The 18,206-nt window shown below is 36.4% G+C and overlaps 1 protein-coding gene across 4 annotated transcripts in view; it reads right to left on the minus strand.

Moving 5' to 3' along the window:
* USP8 (ubiquitin specific peptidase 8) overlaps positions 1–18,206 on the minus strand; it is an 87,730-nt gene that overhangs the window by 13,845 nt on the left and 55,679 nt on the right. For all 4 annotated transcript variants that reach the window (XM_004471548.4, XM_058294202.1, XM_012530235.4 and 1 more), the window contains 6 exons: positions 15,529–15,685; positions 12,409–12,451; positions 10,209–10,353; positions 6,918–7,080; positions 3,831–3,975; positions 3,316–3,539 (listed from right to left, as the gene is read on the minus strand). In XM_004471548.4, coding sequence (XP_004471605.2) covers positions 3,316–3,539; positions 3,831–3,975; positions 6,918–7,080; positions 10,209–10,353; positions 12,409–12,451; positions 15,529–15,685 — 877 coding nt within the window. The remainder of the gene's footprint in view (positions 1–3,315; positions 3,540–3,830; positions 3,976–6,917; positions 7,081–10,208; positions 10,354–12,408; positions 12,452–15,528; positions 15,686–18,206) is intronic.

Below are 18,206 nucleotides of genomic sequence, written 5' to 3' on the forward strand. Positions count from 1 at the left end.
TGTCAAAATTCAGCAATGTAATCTCAGCTTTTGAAATCATAATGTGATAAAAGAACCATCACCTCACGCATGTAATATCTACCAGAACACATATTTGTACATTAGTTCATGTCAAGATTTCTCATAAAGTAAAACCTGAATGGGAGATGTTAAAAAAACCACTGGCACTTAGTTCCTCTTGATCTAACACCTTCAATTTACCATTATATGGAAGCGTTAAGAATGTCTTCTTAAATAAAAAACCTAGACTTGGGCATTCCTAGACATGAGTTTCATTTCCACATATCCAACTGTCTACTCAAAATTGCCATGTGAGTGTCACACATGTACCTCAAAAATGTTGTCATACAATGGGCTATACAGCTAATACTATAATTAAAAAAATCCTTTCATGAATTATAATAAATGTACACACTGATGCAAAGTGTTAATAATAGCGTGGAATATGGTAGCTCTGTATTTTATGCAAGATTTTTCTGTAAACCTACAACTTCTTTAAATAAATAAATTGAACAAAACTGAATTCATGACTTTTCCCCACAACAGTTACCCCTTTGTTATTTATCTCATGGATGTAAAAACTATTTACATAGTTGTTCAAACCAGAAACCTGAGCATCTTCAATGTTCTCCCCCACTCTTCTACAGCGTAGTGATTTTCCTCCTGTATGTCCCTCCATGCCTTTTTTTTTTGAAAGGTTTATTTCTTTCTCTCCCCTTCCCCCCACCCCCTGCTGTCTGTTCTCTGTGTCCATTCGCTATGTGTTCTTCTGTGTCCACTTACATTCTTGTCAGTGGCACCAGGAATCTGTGTCTCCTTTTGCTGCGTCATCTTGTTGTGTCAGCTCTCCTTGTGTGTGGCGTCACTCCTGGGCAGGCTGCGCTTTCTTCACGCTGGGTAGCTCTCCTTGTGGGGCATGATCCTTATGCGTAGGGCTCCCCTACATGGGGACACCCCTGCGTGGCACAGCACTCCCTGCATGTATCAGCACTGTGCATGGGCCAGCTCACCACACAGGTCAGGAGGTCCTGGGCTTGAATCCTGGACCTCCTATATGGTAGGCAAATGCTCTATCAGTTGCGCCAAATCCACTTCCCCCCTCCATGTCTTACCACAAGCCAAGTCCATGTCAACATTCTCCCTCACCAAGACTACAACATAGCTTCTGATTACCGCATATCTTCTTTTACCCCCCTTCTAATCTATTTCTCCACATTGTAACTAGAGTAATCATTTTAAACCACAAATCTGCCCTTGTTCCTCCCCTGCTTAAAAGCCCATATTAAATAGCTAATACTCACTACACTTAGATTATAACTAAAATCTTTACCATGGCATGGACGGCCCTGTGTGTCATCTCACCTCTGCCTACCTCTCCAGTCTGAACTCGTATTATTATTAAACCTACCATACTTGTCTTTTAAAGAAAATTCTTCAAAGATGCCATTCTCCTTTTTCCCCTCAGAAAAAAAATTCCTTCAAAAACCAACCAATTGGCCCTGATATATGTTCTAATAATATGCTATTCTTTTCCCTTGTAGTCCTTATTGAGATTCTGCTCAAATAATAATTTAAAAATCTGCCTTCCCGCCTAAGTTCCAGGACGGCAGAAACTATGCCCAATACATGGTCAATAAATACGCTACTGAGGGAACAAATGAAATATTCCATGGCAACTTGCATAAAATATGAGATACTAATTGTTATCCTTCAAGTTGAGCAATAAATTAGGTAAATGCCTGAAATATGAGTTAAATGTTTTTTGCCTCAATTTAACTCTGCACTACTGTTAGAAGAGACCTTAACATCATTTTTGAAATTGTAAGTTTACTGAAACAAGAATGAGAACTTGGGAAGCAACTTGGCTCAATGGATAGAGTGTCCACCTACCACATAGGAGGTCCATGGTTCAAACCCAGGGCTTCCTGACCCGTGTGGAGCTAGCCCATGCGCAATGCTGATGCACGCAAGGAGTGCCCTGCCACGCAGAGCTGTCCCCCATGTAGGGGAGCCCCACGCACAAGGAGCGTGCCCCGTAAGGAGAGCCACCCAAGTGCGAAAGAAAGTTCAGCCTGGCCAGGAGTGGCACCCTACACACACAGAGCTCACGCAGCAAGATGACGCAACAAAAAGAGACACAGATTCCTGGTGCTGCTGACAAGAATAGAAGCAGACACAGAAGAACACCCAGTGAACGGACACAGAGAGCAGACAACTGGGGCGGGGGGTGGGGAGGGAAGAGGGGAGAAATAAATTTAAAACAAAAGAATGAGAACTTAAGAAAACAACTGCCAGTAATAACTTTTTTAAAAAATTTTATTTCTCTCCCCTTTCTCCCTCCTCAGTTGTCTACTCTCTGTATTTGAAAAAAAAAAATTTTAATGAATGCTAAAAATCTTCATGGGAAATGCATAGGAGAGAATTAAATTTAGCCTTCCTTTATGTAAAATGCAATGAAGAGGGAACTAGATATGGCTCAAGCAGTTAGGCGTCTGCCTACCACATGGGAAGTCCCGGGCTCAGTTCCCAGTGCCTCCTAAAGAAGATGAACAAGACAGGGACCTGGTGCAATAAGATGATGCAATTAAATGACACAATGAGAGACACAACAAGCAGAGAGTGGCAGTAGCTCAAGTGATTGGGTGCCTACCTCCACATGGGAGGTCCCGGGTTCAATTCCCGGTGCTTCCTAAAAAACAAGACAAGCAGACACAGAAGCACACAAGAAATAGACACAGAGAGCAGACAGCAAGTACAAACAATGGAGTGAGGGGGAATAGAATAAATCTTTTTAATAAAACGCAATGAAGAGAAAACAGCTGCCATTTTTTATTTTAACTTTTCCATTATATAAAAATCTTTAGAAGATTATTAACAAAACATGCCAGTTATTTACGGGTTAATGCTAAGGGAATGGAACTAAAGTTTTGTTTTAAAACCAAAAGTTAGACAATATGTATCTATTGTATGTAAGCCAAACTATTTGAGAAAATACTATGGGTCAAATCAGAACACAAAAAAACCTGAAAGGGTGGTTCATGTTCACTGTGATAACACAATTTTTTAGAGGTACTGCCCAAAGTAAAAGGACCTCCAGCTAGATGTGAGACCCTATGAATTATCTATTCTAATATTAGCTGTAGCAACAGGACATAATTGTAATGAAAAATTATTACACCAAAAAACTTACCACAAGATTTATAGATTGTTCTCATTGGTACTTTTCTTTCTAAGGAAAATTTATTTCTATACTATAAATTTAATATAATATCAAAAACTAGAGACAACAAAGTTAAAAGAAAATAAAAAACATACCATTGGAACATTCTTTACAACAGGCACTGGCTGAATTATAGGTGAAACATCAGATTTAGAAGCAGCAAGTGGTTCTAAATCGGTTGATATATTAAGTGGTCCCCTATGCTCCTCTTGATCATTTATCAATTCTATATTTTCATCCACCTCTATAGGAGAAGGCTGTATCTGGATAGCAGGTCTAGAAGGAACTGATTCTTCCAGTGAGGGATAAGTAAAGTCCACTAAAATTCCCAAAAGAATAATAGTATTTTTAAAATATTAGCAAACCCCATAAGCAGAACTCACATATCTCATGCATGTTATATGTAATAATTAAATGTAAACTAAATGAAGTAACAACCACAACAGACTTCTAGTTGGTGAATACCTTGTATTTCTAGTTCCTAAAAACAAATTACTACCTAAAAGAACAAATGCACATACAACCAAGACTAGTACTCTGAAAATATAAATAACCTATTTTAAAGGATATTGTACCAAAGCAATTTTAAACAAAACATTCACATACATACATGAGATAAACACCTCTTCATTCTTGCCTCGTGTGGGTGGAGTGACTTTAGCATTGGTTGTGAACTGGGGATAGCAAAGGAGCCAGTTTTCATATCCTCCCTCTAAAACCAAAGGCTCATTGCGTAGGACAGTTTTACTTTCCCACTATAAAATAAAAAAATAGTATTTTTAGTATGGCAGTAAAAAAACCCGAAAACATCTCCCCCCCGCCCACACACACACATATAGGCAGCAGCCACTTGACAGCCAAAACTCAACAAGCCTGAATTTTAAAATTATTCCCTTGAAGATGAGATTGATCTTTTACTTAACTAAATGAAAAAAAAAAAGGGAATTAAATTCACAATTCAGCATTAAATGACCTATATGAAAAGAACAAGTTTTTTAAAAAGTCCACAAATAAGTTCTCAATTTTATTTAAAGATATAGTTATATATTAGAAAAACATCTGGGTTTTGTATACTGAACTGTTAATTATACTTTCTCTAAGATGGCATGTGATTTGAAAAATATAAGTATTTTATTGTGCTTTTCTATACTGTTTAATTTTTCTACAATAAAATAAGGGTAACCTAAAACATACATACACACATACAAATAATCCATGGTCTTAAAGAAAAATTAGAAAATAAGTAAATATTAAAATTACCTATAACTTCACCACAAGAGAAACCACTATCATTCTGGAATATATTCATAGATCTTTTTCTAAGTAAATATATACTTCTTATTTTATTTTTACAAAACAATGAAATCTTTATAATGCTGCTTTTCTTAACATATTTTATTAATAAAGATCTATATCATCATTTGTGAAAACTAGATAATAATCTCTCTTATACACACTAAAATCTAGCCAGTCATTTGTACATTCAGGGTTTTTTGTTCCCATTTAATTATAAATAATGCTGAGATAAAAATACTGAAGGCTTCTTATACATGCATACACCCAAATAATGCCTTTAGGGTAAATTCCCAAAGGTGGAATAATTAAGGCACTGGGACGTTTTATGGTTTTTGATATATACTGCCAATCTTTTTTTTTTTCAGGTACCAGGGCTGGGGATTGAACCTGGGACCTTTTTTGCAGGAAGCCAATGTTCAGGCACTGAGCCACGTTGGCTCCCCTGAGGTGGTTTTTTCATTTGTTTGCTGCTTGTTTGTGTTTTAATTTTTAGGAAGCACCAGGAATCAAATCCGGGACCTCCCATGGGGGAAGGAGGTGCTCAACTGCTCAAGGTACATGCGCTCCCCTGTACTGCCAATCTTTGCAATGATCTTTCTGGGGGAAAAAAATTGGTATTTCTGTAGGATAAAGTCCAAGGAGAACTGCTGATTTAAGGGTTGTCTATAATTAAAACTTTGGTAGATGCTGTCAAATTGCCCTTCAAAGGATCTAAACCAATTTATGAATTTACCAAAAATGTATGAGAATGTCCCTTACAAAGCTTTATAATTTTTACCATACTGGTGGACAAAAAGTGATACCTTGTTTTAATCAGCATTTCTTTATTAGTGGAGTTGATCATGTTTTCATGTTTACTTTTATATTCTTCTATGACTTAAGTAAGCTCATCCTTTCCCCATTTTTCTATAGAATTGTTTGCTATTTTCTTAATGAAGAGTAAATGTTCTCTGATTATTAGGAAAAACAACCTTTCCTGGTTGATTTTTTACTTCATGGTGTTTTTTACACAGTCAAATGTATTACCAATGTTTTCTTCTGGTATTTCAATGTTTCAATCTATGTATTTATGTCTTTGATCCATTTGGAATTTATTTTGTTCTAAGGAATAAAGTGGGGGTCCACTTTAACTTATTCGCTAGCTAGCTGTCCTCAAAACATTTATTTCAATCCATCTTCTCCTCACTGATTTTGTTATATCAACTTTATCATGCACTAAATTTACATTTATCTTATGGCGAACTTTATGAAACTGCTACCTTTGTAGGTCAAAACCAGTTGAATACTGGCAGTTTCATATAATCAATCTATACGTGAGTATATTCCTAAATTCCTATTTTAAAGCATGAACTGTTTTAAGGCTTTTAAAATATAATGCCAAATTGCCCTGAGGGCAATGTCATATCAAGTGATCCTCCTAGCAACTAAGTGTGTTCTATTCTCAACAGTCTCACCACCATTCAGTGCTATCACTGTTTGATAATTTAACAAATTAAACTGAGTATTATTTTTGTAACCTTTCTTAATGTGATCAGTGAAAATGCATGTCGCTGTTCTTTTAAATAGCTTTTGTTTTCTGGTCACTAACAAAGCTGACCATTTTTTTTTTATGTCCACTTCCTCTTCTTTTCATGTCTGCCATGCCTGCTGCTTATTATATTCTTTCATCTTAAGTATTTTTTATTTATCTGTAAAAGCTCTTTGACTTTTAGGTGTCCTAAACCACTGTCATACTTGTTGCAAATATTTTTCTGTTTGTCTTCTGCCTTCTAATCTTGTTTTTTCACACTTAAGTTTTTATTTTATGAAATCAGATTTATCGGTCTTATTTTTCTTTGTAACTTCTTTTGCCTTTATGGGTTTTTTAAAAGATTTTATTTATTTCTTGTTGTTTGTACTCACTATCTGCTCTCTATGTCTGTCTGTTGTGTGCTCGTCTTTATTTTTTATCCCCAAAAGCACCACAAACTGAACCCGGGACCTCACATTTGGGAGGGAGACACCCAATGGCTTGAGTCACCTCCATTCCTGCTTGTGGGGTCTCTTACTGTGATAGGTGGGTGCCCAACTGCTTGAGACACATCTGCTTCTTGGCCTTTATGTTTTAAAATTTACTTCTTAAAACAAAAAAATATCAACTTTTTTTCAGATAATTTATATTTCTCAAAATTCTAATACCTGTTTTATATATTAATAGATTAATTTTATTATTTGGTGACTCAAAACATTGAAAAATAATTTTATTCAAACAATAATTTTAAAATATGAATTTTAAAAAATCACTGTACAACCAAAGCATGATGAATCTTCTTGTTATTAAGATAAACAATTAGTCACCATGCCTTCCTAATAAACAGAGAAGGCTTGCAATTACAGTAAACTAACAAGGAAACTTGCTAACCTTGAAAAGTGCATCTTTCAGACTTCGTAGAGTTGTTCCAAGCTGTAAATCTTTTGCAGAACTAAACCAGTCAAGAAGTACCACATAATCCACATTCCCTCTCTTCTTCCATATGTCTTTAGAATCATCTGGGAGATTTGCTTCAATCCAACTAGCGGTGGTTCTGAAATGTATTAACATTTGTATTGGGGCAAAAAAAGACAAGCGGTCCAAATGTACTAATGTAAGACATAAGTTTTGTTCTACAGTCTATATCACACTAAAGCAAACTGTAAAACAAATTCCTTTCTAAGGCCAGAGCCAGACTATATATTAAAATATTAAATATACTAAAATGTTTAACCACTTTATTACTGCATAATACTGGAATATATTTTAGTAATTATTAGAGAATAAAAGAAGTAGACTCAGTTCTAATCCTTTACAAAAGAAGGACAAAATCTGAAACAGAGGAAGGTATCTAAACACCTCTCTCAGCCAAATATAAACCATTCAAATGGGAGATCATCTGGTAACATTATTTATATTCCAGTTGTCCTTTACCTATACAAATAGTTAATAATCAAATGCCAAAATGTTTGTTCACTTAAAAAACAGATAGAGCACTTACTATGCGCCAGGTACTGTTCTAAATGCTTTGCAAATATCTCATTTGAATCCTCACAACAATCCTGTATGGTAGACACTGTTATTTTCCCCATTTTACAGATGGGGAAACTGAGGCGGGAAGGTTAAGTAACCTCCCCAACATTATAGCTGTTAAGTGGAGCAAGAATTCAAAGTCAAGCAACCTGGCTCATGTCTATACTCCTTGCCACTCTGCTAGGCTGCCTCTTATATCATCAGTTGTACTGAATAATATTAGCTCTACAATGAAGCATGCTGTTCTCTCCTTCTTTTGCTCAGTTAAAAGTCAAAGTCCTTACAATGGCCTGTACAGTCCATAAAATCTGCCATCACCAACCCCAAATCCAATTACCTCAATTTCCTCATCTCCAACTACCTACACACACTGGACACTCCCATCTCCATAACTTATCAACATCAGGCACACTATACATTTTAAGTTTCTATTGTCTGTCCCACCTCTCCCTTAAAATGTAAGCTCCATGATGGCAAAGATTTTTGTCTCTTTAGTGGTTTAGCCATAGCACTAAGAACTATAGTAAGCACTCAGTAATGATCAGACAAAAGAATAATACAGATTTGCTTCTCCAGGTAAGGAACTCCATGGTATTCCTAGCGAAGTACATAGTATATAGTAGGCACTTCAATATTTAACTGATGAAACAGGCCAGCTGGGCAGTACTGGTGAAACTTTTATCCATAAGTAAAACTAAAAACAGTTAAAGACTACCCCCACCATCCTCCATTCCATTCCTACCTAATAACGTTGAGTACTGTATCTTCTAGGAAGTAGAAAGAAGGAAGACAGGAGTAAAAAAAGGAAGAAGCAGAAGAGGGAAAGGGGATAGAAGAGCGAAGTGAAAAGAGGAAAAATAATATAAAATATTGTCTCGTAATATTCTCTCTTGACACAGTAGAGAACAGAAGGATGCTTGGTTAACAAATAGTGAGAAGAAATGAAATATGGTATTCTTAACAACTATTTCTAGCCCTAGGGCTATTGATCTCTGGATTGGCATTATGCATAAAACACTTAGGAAAGCAAGAGTATTAACCAGTATTTCTCAAACTTCAATCATTCATGTTTCACTTCACAGCTTGTTGCAACTCTGTTCTATATGTTCTATTATTTAATATTTGTTGAAAGTGATCTTTTACTTAAATGAATGTATTTTAAGAAGAAACATTATATCCCTACATAGAAAAAAATATGCAACCAAAAAGGTAGAAACTAAATAAGATAGAAAAGCAACAGAAGTAAAATAAAAAATTGTGCTGTAGTAACGAGAATGAATAAACTGCAACTGCATGATAATAAGGATGACTTACAAACATAGGTTGAGTAAAAGAAGCAAGACATAAAAGACTACATATTGTAAGAGTCCATTTATAAAATACAAAAACAGACAAAATATATCTATTCTGTTAGAATCTGGTGGATTTCTTGGGTGGGTGTATGGGGATACAGGTTCAGGGCTTCTGGAGTTATGCTAATGTTCTGTTTCTTAGCCCATGTGCTAGTTAATGAACTGCTAGCTTCAATTTATGACAGGAGTGTTTTTGTATGTATACTATATTGTATTAAAATTAAAAAACAAATATACAATAAAGCTATACTAATCAACACAAGCTAACTAAAGATACTGTTGCCTACAGAAAACTCTGAGGTCTTACCTCTGTAAAAAAGGGAATTAGCAAATATTAAAAAGCTATATTAACACTAAATTTACATTCTCTTTAACAACTCAGAAGGACTGAAACAAATTAAAGGGGAATAATTTTCTTGCTATGTAATGCATGTTACATGTCACCCTAAAATCATCTTGAGTTCTACAACAGTCCAAATCTCACATTTTGGGAAACACTGAGCTAAATTCAATAAAAACCTCTCAGCTTTCTGTTAGTCCAGATTAGACCACCCATAACTAATTACAATTTTCTTGTATTTTGAAATCCTAGGAATATATTAATATATACTTGCTTAGACTAAGGATTCTTTGCACATTTTCAAAAAGCATATTTACAGAGCACTCTATTGTTCTAGACAAACATTTATCAAGCGTTTGAATGTGCCAAGAACTGTGTTTTAGTACTTAATTTCTAAAAAATATATTTTTTAATGTTGCTTATGTCCTTAGAATGGACCATAGATTATGACTAATCTACACGTGATAGAGTTATGATCAGAATACAGTCTGGCTTCAGAGCCTGTCTTCTTAAACACTTAGCTATACTGCTTTAAAAAAAATTTGTAAAAAAAAGTGTAGGCTTTTTTTTAGCCATAAATTTTAGTATGGGTAATTTCAAGATATAAAACCTAATTGGTTCACAATTTTGGTCAATTTGGTGCACATGCTTCAAAAGTTCACAAGGAGAGAATATAGGAGAAATCAAGTCAACGAATTCCTGAGGAGAGAAGTCACACAAAGGTAGCTTTGCTTCTCTTCTAAGACAACTCCAAATGCCACAGGTAGGATAAAATGGCTAAAATGGAATGTCCCCTACACTACCATTCAGAAAGGGTGAGGTGTGCCATTCATTAACAAAGAATGAAAGGCAACATGAAAAGAAGAGACTACTTTATCACATTTAGCCTGGATGTTAAGTGGTAATATATATTATTGTCAACAGTTTTCCATTTAATCTAAATATATAATGACACACCCTGGACTGATGGCTTCTTCAGGAACACTGAGAGAATTTGAAATACGGGAATCTTGATAATCCTGTATTCTTCGAGCATCCATTATAATCAAGCTGATGTTTTTATCCATCATCATTGTAAACAGTTCATTTGCTGTGATTGCTCCTTGGAATTGAGAGAGAGAGAGTTGTAAGTGACAAGAAACACCCAGTTCTGTGTATATCCTATCACTAAACACAGGACAAATACAGTTTTTCCTAGAAGTGCCAAGTGTACTGGTTATCAAATACTGCTACTCCACCATGCCATTTATTGCCTTTTTAACTAACATTAACTATAATTTAACTGTAAGTTTTGGACGTTTATCAAGAAACCAGTTCAATACTCTGTAAGGATTCATATATCAAAACTTGCTACTGAGACAACATCTGGTGTTGGCTCTGTTAATGGTATAAAATAAAAGAATCAATAAGTACATCTTATGAAAATATTCTTATTCCAATTTAAAAGAATAAGCCATTAGAAAAATGTTAGCCAGAAAAACATCTATGGCTCAAAAGTTCCCTCAAGGTTCTAAACTCTTTCAGAAAAACTGATGGGGTTTTATGGGATCTATTGGAAAAACTTTGACTTACATGTATTCCTAGACCAACAAGCCAAAACTGTTGTTTGTGCTAGACATCAGGGGTTGGCAAACTATGGCCACCTGTTTTTACTGGAACACAGCCATGCTCATTTGTTTATAGAGTGTCCATGGTTGCTTTCAAGCTACAGGAGCAAAGCTGAATAGGTGCAACAGAGCCCACAGGGCCCCTGAACTTAAACTATTAACTATCTAGTACTTTTTAAAAAAGTCTGTGGATTCCTGTTCTAAATGATGCTTCTTTAGTTAGCTCCCAGGTAGAAAGGAAAAAAAGACTATCTTAGTTGTATAAGAAGACTAACAAACTTATAAACTAAGAAAAGTTTATAAGATATTTATTTACTTTTTTCTCTTTCAGCTTTCACCAACTCAACAATAAGATAAAAAGCACTAATAAGAGAGCTTGAATATGTAAAGAATTGCATCAGCAGTGAGCTGGGAGAGGAAGTCACAGTAACTCCTAAACTAAAAGTCCCAGAACTGCTAGTAACAGCCCTACTTCCCTCTCTAACCACCAAGAATTTTTTTAAAGGAGCTACTGGGGATTGAACCCAGGACCTTGTACATAGGAAGGAGGCGCTCAACCACTAAGCTATATCTGCTATCCCCAACCAAGATCTTTTTGACAACAAAACAAACTAAACAAATTGAGAACAAATCACTGAGAAGGGTAACATCCAAGCAGGATGAGATACAAAGGAACATATAGCTTAAAACTAATCTTAGATGTTGTTTATGAATATACTTCAATAAAACTCATTAAAATTTTTAAAAAAACCAATCTTAGAATGAAGTGATAACAGATTCAGAAAGGTACCTTACCATACCTATAGTTCATTTTTTAAGTAGTTATATGACAGTATTTTAAATAGAGAATTTATTTTAGGGTTTACTTACAATTATATTTAAGCTATAATTTTCTTAAGAGAGTAAAATCTTTTCTAACAGGCAAAAGCTACTACCTAAGTTTTGCTGTTTAGGCCACATATCTGTGATTAGAACCCCAACACTTCTCACTGATAAATCACACCCAAATTTCTGGTTTAGATTTTTTTGAGGGGGACAACCTAGAGTCATAAATAAAAATAGCTAATACTTAAATAAAATCTACTATTACATTGTAAGTGTTTCAACCCTCACAATAACCCTATAAAGGAGGTACTATTATTATCTCTATTTTACAGATGGGGAAAACAAGGCAGGGAAACTTGCTCTAGATGACATGGAAACTCAGAGAAGGAACCAGTAATTCAGACCCAAGCAGACCAACTATTATGCTAAACTGCATCTTGAGAAGAAAACAATGACAAGTACAAAGTGGTTTTGAGGTTTTCAATTGCATATTACAATATTGTATGTCAGCTAGGTTAAAATTATTCATAAAATATTTCCCATGATACACAAATAGAGAATATATCAATATAATTTCAATATAACTATATAGGCTAGGAAAAATGACAAAGCTTAAAAGACAATATTAAGAACTGTACTGTGTAAAATCTGAAGCTTATTCTGTTTAAAAGATCTCAATAATAACCTAAAAGAGCTCCCAGCTCCCTCTTTCTGCACGTACTTACCTCTCTCTGTGGTCTCATTTTTTTCACTTATTTCACTATTCATCTAAGATAGGAAAAAAAAAAGTTTCAACTTTAACAGAAACAAAAACTTCAACTTGAATACCCCCTTGAAACGGAAAGCCTAGGAAAAGGGGTACGCAGAATAGTGGTATTTTTAGAAAAATATAGATGTATTTTGGCACTAGACAATAGCTAAAATAACTAGTCACATATCAGAATCATGTGGCATTTCCTCAAATTTTCTTCAGTTAAAGGCCAAATATAATGTTTTCAGAATTTTTAAATGTTTTCAGAAATTTAATAATTTAATTAGAAAGTAAAAAAGCATTTCTAATAAAAATTTAAAATTCTGGTTATTGGGAAGTGGATGAAGCTCAAGTGATTGGGCTTCCAACTACCACATGGAAGGTGCTGGGTTCAGTTTCCAGGTCTCCTGGTAAAGGCGAGCTGACGTTAACAAGGTGATGCAACAAAGAGACAAAAAGAGGAAAGACAATGAAAGACACTACAAACCAGGTTTCTGAGGTTATTCTGGTGACTGAGTGCCTCTCTCCCACATGGGAAGTCCAAGTTAGCTTCCCAGTGTCTCCTAAAGAGGAGATGAGCAGACACAAGAGAGCACACAGCAAATGGACCAGAGAGCAGACAGCAGCTCCAAACATTGAGGGGGTGGGGGAATAAATAAAATAAATCTTTAAAAAAACAAAAAATTCTGGTTATTCCATCCAATACCCTCCATTGCATAGTTAACTAATGATTAACTGAACATTTGGCAATGCAAAATAATAAGTATCTATATAGTATGGCTGGTAAATATATTTGAATAAAATTTATTTTAAAAAAACAAACACCTATATAATTTATCATTTACATTTTCTAACCAATACAACACGAGATAATAATGGAAAGTGATTTTACACATGGGAAATAAGGACCCACATGAATCTATATTAAATAATTTTAGGATCACTAAAAGTAAAAAAAGAAAAGAAACATACATTATGTGCCTCCTAATATGATATAATATGAAGTACACAGTATCATCTAAGAGGCATTTTTATGAAAAAAAAAAACACAAAAAACAAAACCAAAATTGTCCTCAATTTCAGCCTTCAGATCAAACTTCCAGCTTAACAAAAAAATATAGGTGATAGAAAAATAAGTTAAATGACACCAGGAGGAAGCAATCAGACAAATTCAGAATACAATTCATTTGACAAAACTGATCTAGTATGAAAAAGTCAAAAGTATAACTTGAAAAACGAGAGGAAACTCATATGGAAATAATTAGAGACTTAAGAGACAACAAACCACAAGACAATGAGCAGACTTTGTCTGGATCCTGAGTCAAAAAAATCAACTATAAAAAGACATTTTGAGACAACTGGGGAAATCTAAATATAGTCTGGGTAATTACTGTAATTTTGTGAGGTGGGAAAATAATATTGTGGTTATAAAGAAAATGCCCTTTTTCTTGAGGTGTGTATTGAACTATTTAGGAGTAAAATAAAAGGTTACCTGGAATTTGCTTTGAAATAACTTTGAAAGAAAAAAGGGGAGTGGGGCAGTTGAAAAATATGGTAACATGTTAGTTGATTACTGAAACTGGTTGAGAGGTTCACTGCATTCTATTTTCAAAATAAAAATGCTAAATAAGAGTAACTAAAAAGCAGTTGTCCCTGTTGTTGGAAAGACAACAAAGTGAAAAGAATTAAAAAGTCTCCTTCATGTAGCTTTCAAGTCTTATTGTATTTTTTTAACATTATTTTTTCTTCCCCTCCCCATTCCCCTTCCTGCTGTTTTTGCTGTCTGTGTCCATTTGCTGTGTGATCTTCTCTATCTATTTCTCTTTTTGTCTTCTCTTATTTTCTCCTCTAGGATTCACCGGGTTTCAATCCTAGGGACCTCTGATGTGGAGAGAGGTCCCTGTCAATTGTGCCACCTCAGTTCCTGGTCTCTGCTGTGCTTCACCTTGACTCTCCCCTTCGTCTCTCTTTTGTTGTGTCATCATCTTGCTGCGATACTCGCTTGTGCGGGGACTGACTCACCATGCGGGCACTCAGCTTGCCACGTGGGTACTTGGCTTACTGCGCAAGCATTCGGCACGCCACACAGGTACTGGCTCACTGCACAGGCATGCTTTCTTTTCTTCTTTTTCACCAGGAGGCCCCAGGGATCAAACCCAGGTCTTCCCATATGGTAGACAGAGGCCTTTTAGCACTTGAGCCACATCCACCTCCCTTATTGTATTTTATATATCAGCTATTTGGCCTATAAATAAAAATATCCCTAAGGCAGTATTATTTACCTTACATTATAAGTTGTTAGACTTAAAAGATCATATTTCTTTGCTTTTTTTTACATAGTGCTCAATCCAAAGTCACAAGCAGTTCAACACTATTTCTTAATGAAACTGATAATGAATCACATAAAATGATAGCTGAAAACTAGAAAATAAGTGGGAATCTTCCCATGGACTTCAAAAGTGCAGATAAAATTATATTTCAGTTAGAGTTTCTTAGGCAATAAAGGGAAGGGGATACAGTGACAGCTGGCAGGTACAAACTGAATACACTGCTGGCTTTTTGGCAAGAAGATGTGGCTGAAAATACTACAAGTAGTTGTTGAAAAACATGAAAAGAGAGGGAGATAGAATGAAAGGGAAAACAGTGGCAGAAAAAGAAGGAAAAAGCAAAGGGAAGAGAATGAGACTGGGATTTGGCACCAAAGAAGCAGTATATCAAATCTTTCTTCTATTGTAAATTATACTTATTAGATAAGATGAAACCTTTAGATCATCTATTTTAGGACCCTTGTCTGGCAAATGAGGAAATGGAGTCCCAGAGAGGTTAAGCAAGACTTGACACAGGACCAAAACTTAGATGCATTGACTCATAATTCAAATCCCCTTGCACTGCTCTAATCAAGTAATTAATTCACAGAATGTATTTCTGTGTGTAGCTCATAGAAAAGCTTGGAGTCCACTGAAGACAGAAAATTTAATTCAATTTCTAACTCTAATTGTCAGAAAGAATTTTGCAGTGGTAGCCCAACTCTTCTTAAGCAAATAAGATAACAGACAGAGCCAGACTTTTACCTCACACAATAAATTTCAAATACCTTTTGTTTGTCTTTGGAATCCAATACTTTCTCCGAAGAACTCTTGGCTGACGTGCCACCATCCTCTCTTCCTGCTTCCTGCCTTTTCTGGTGTTGCAGCTGTTCTTCCTGTCTATCTTTTTCTTCAAGCTTTTTCCGAACTTCAGCTTCTTCATATCTAGTTGAAAAAAAGACGTCTTTTATTAGCATGAGTGTGAAAGGTAAAAAGGAATTCCAGTTCAATAAAATTGGTATCCTGCTTGGGGTATCTTACGGATACATACTTTCTCTCTCCAAATGAAATTCTGAAATTCAACTCTGCCAGTGCTCCATTAAAAACAATTTAAATTTGCTCTACGAGGTTGTCTGTAGATATTTCAAATTGCCCAAAAATTTTAAAATGAAACAATGCTTTCAGGTTTAAATTGTTTAATGTTCCTTTTGCTTTTACATTCCCACTAATTTCAACCTTTTAATTATTGAAATTTGCTGCAATTTCATTTTCAAAAGACTAACAATCCTCTAATTCTCTCTGTAAAAGAAATAATCCAAATATCACATGTGTGTTTATGATTTAAAGTGAAAATTTTTAAATGAATATTCAAAAATGTATTACCATCACATGAACCTGGAGGACCATTAATGTTGCGTGAGGCAAGCCAGACACAAAAGGACAAATACTGTATGATCGCACTATGAACTAAATACAGTGGTACCTCGGTACTCATTGTTAACTGGTTCTGGAAGTGCGACGAGTACCAAAAATGACAAGTATCAAACAAATTTTTCCCATAAGGAATAATGTAAATAAACTTAATGCATTCTCAAACTAAAGACAAAGTACATTTTTAAGGCGAAATGTAAAAAGATAGGGTTGTATATCATTTGCTTTACATGAGAAATAAACCTAAAAATTAACAAATACTTAGATTAAATAAAATTAAAACTTCGCTTTACCTGTACAGAGAAGAGTCCATGGCCCAATGGGACAGTGAGAGGAGAGTGGTGAGGAGGAGAGGTTACATGGAGTGTTGCCTGGAAGGAGAGTTCCCTCCAATAGGACATCGGTCACTTGCACTTCAGGTGTTCTTTCTCTTTTCTGCCTTTTTTCAACTTACACCATAGGCACACACTCTTTGTCATCTTCACTAAAAACTTATCCAATGAGGACTGCTTCTGTCTTCTTTTCAGAATTCCTCAAAAGTGTGAAACTGGTCATTCAATAAATTCACATTTCTGCTCGTGAGAGCTTTCTCTGGATGGTACTTCTCCACAAAGTTTTGAAGTTCTGCGCATTTTGCACACATTTTTGTATTTATTTATAAAGATTTATTTCACACACACACACAAACCATCTGCTCTCTATGTCCCTCCACTGTGTATTCTTCTGTGTCTGCTTGTATTCTCATCAGGCGGCACTGGGGATCTGTGTCGCTTTTTGCGGCGTCATCTTGCTGCATCAGGTTTCCATGTGTGTGGCACCATTCCTGGGTGGGCTGTGGTTTTATGTGGGGTGGCTCTCCTTGCACAGGGGCCACTCTGTGCACAGGGGGGACACCCTTAGGCGGGGGCATCCCTGCGTGGGCCGGCAAATCCTTGCACACAGCACCACTGCATGTAGGCCAGCTCACCACATGAGCCAGGAGGCCCTGGGTATCAAACCCTTGGACCTCCTATATGTTAGGCAGACACTCTATCTGTTGAGCTACATCCGCTTCCCACATTTCTTTTATCAAGGACCTAGGGACATCCTCCATTATCTCCTCCTCATCTGAAGAAATCTCTTCTTCTACCTCTTGTTGCTGCTCCTTTTGTAGTTGTGTAGCTCCTCAGTGCTGAGCTCTTCACGATGTTCCTCCACTAACTCCTCAACATCAGCAGCATCCACCTCCAGACCCATGGATTGGCACAAAGAGACAATATCCTGTACAACTGTACCCTCTGTACCTGCAGGCTTGGGGTCAGCTTCCAACCCTTCAACACCTCTCTGAGGTCACAGCTTCTGGTCACAAATTGTTTGATGCGGAATTCACTGTCCTATAAGAGACTTCATTCCAGGCCTTATCAATAAGGTTAAGGCAGTGCAGGATATTGAAATGCTCCTTCTAGAATTCTGGGAGGGTCAACTGGGTGTCAGAGATGATCTCAAAGCACCTTGGTGTACAACTTTTTGAAGTTTTAAATGACCTGGGGAAGCGGACTTGACCCAGTGGATAGGGCGTCTGCCTACCACATGGGAGGTCCTTGGTTCAAACCCCGGGCCTCCTTGACCTGTGTGGAGCTGGCCCATGCGCAGTGCTGATGTGTGCAAGGAGTGCTGTGCCACACAGGGTGTCCCCCTCATTGGGGAGCCCCATATGCAAGGAGTGCGCCCCATAAGGAGAGCCGCCCAATGTGAAAGAAAGTGCAGCCTGTCCAGGAATGGCGCCGCACACACGGAGACCTGACACAGCAAGATGATGCAACAAAAACACAGATTCCTGTGCCGCTGATAAGGATCGAAGTGGTCACGGAAGAACACACAGCGAATGGACACAGAGGGCAGACAACTGGGGGGGGGGGGAGGGGAGAGAAAATAATTAATTAAAAAAAAATGACCTGATGGTCCATGGGCTGAATGAGAGGAGTAATGTTGGGGCGCAGGAACCTTACAATGAAGGAGGTGAACTCCTTCAGTAAGTTGTCCTCCAAGTGGGAGG

The sequence above is a fragment of the Dasypus novemcinctus genome, chromosome 3 (assembly GCF_030445035.2).
Source record: "Dasypus novemcinctus isolate mDasNov1 chromosome 3, mDasNov1.1.hap2, whole genome shotgun sequence".
Lineage (NCBI taxonomy): Eukaryota > Metazoa > Chordata > Mammalia > Cingulata > Dasypodidae > Dasypus > Dasypus novemcinctus.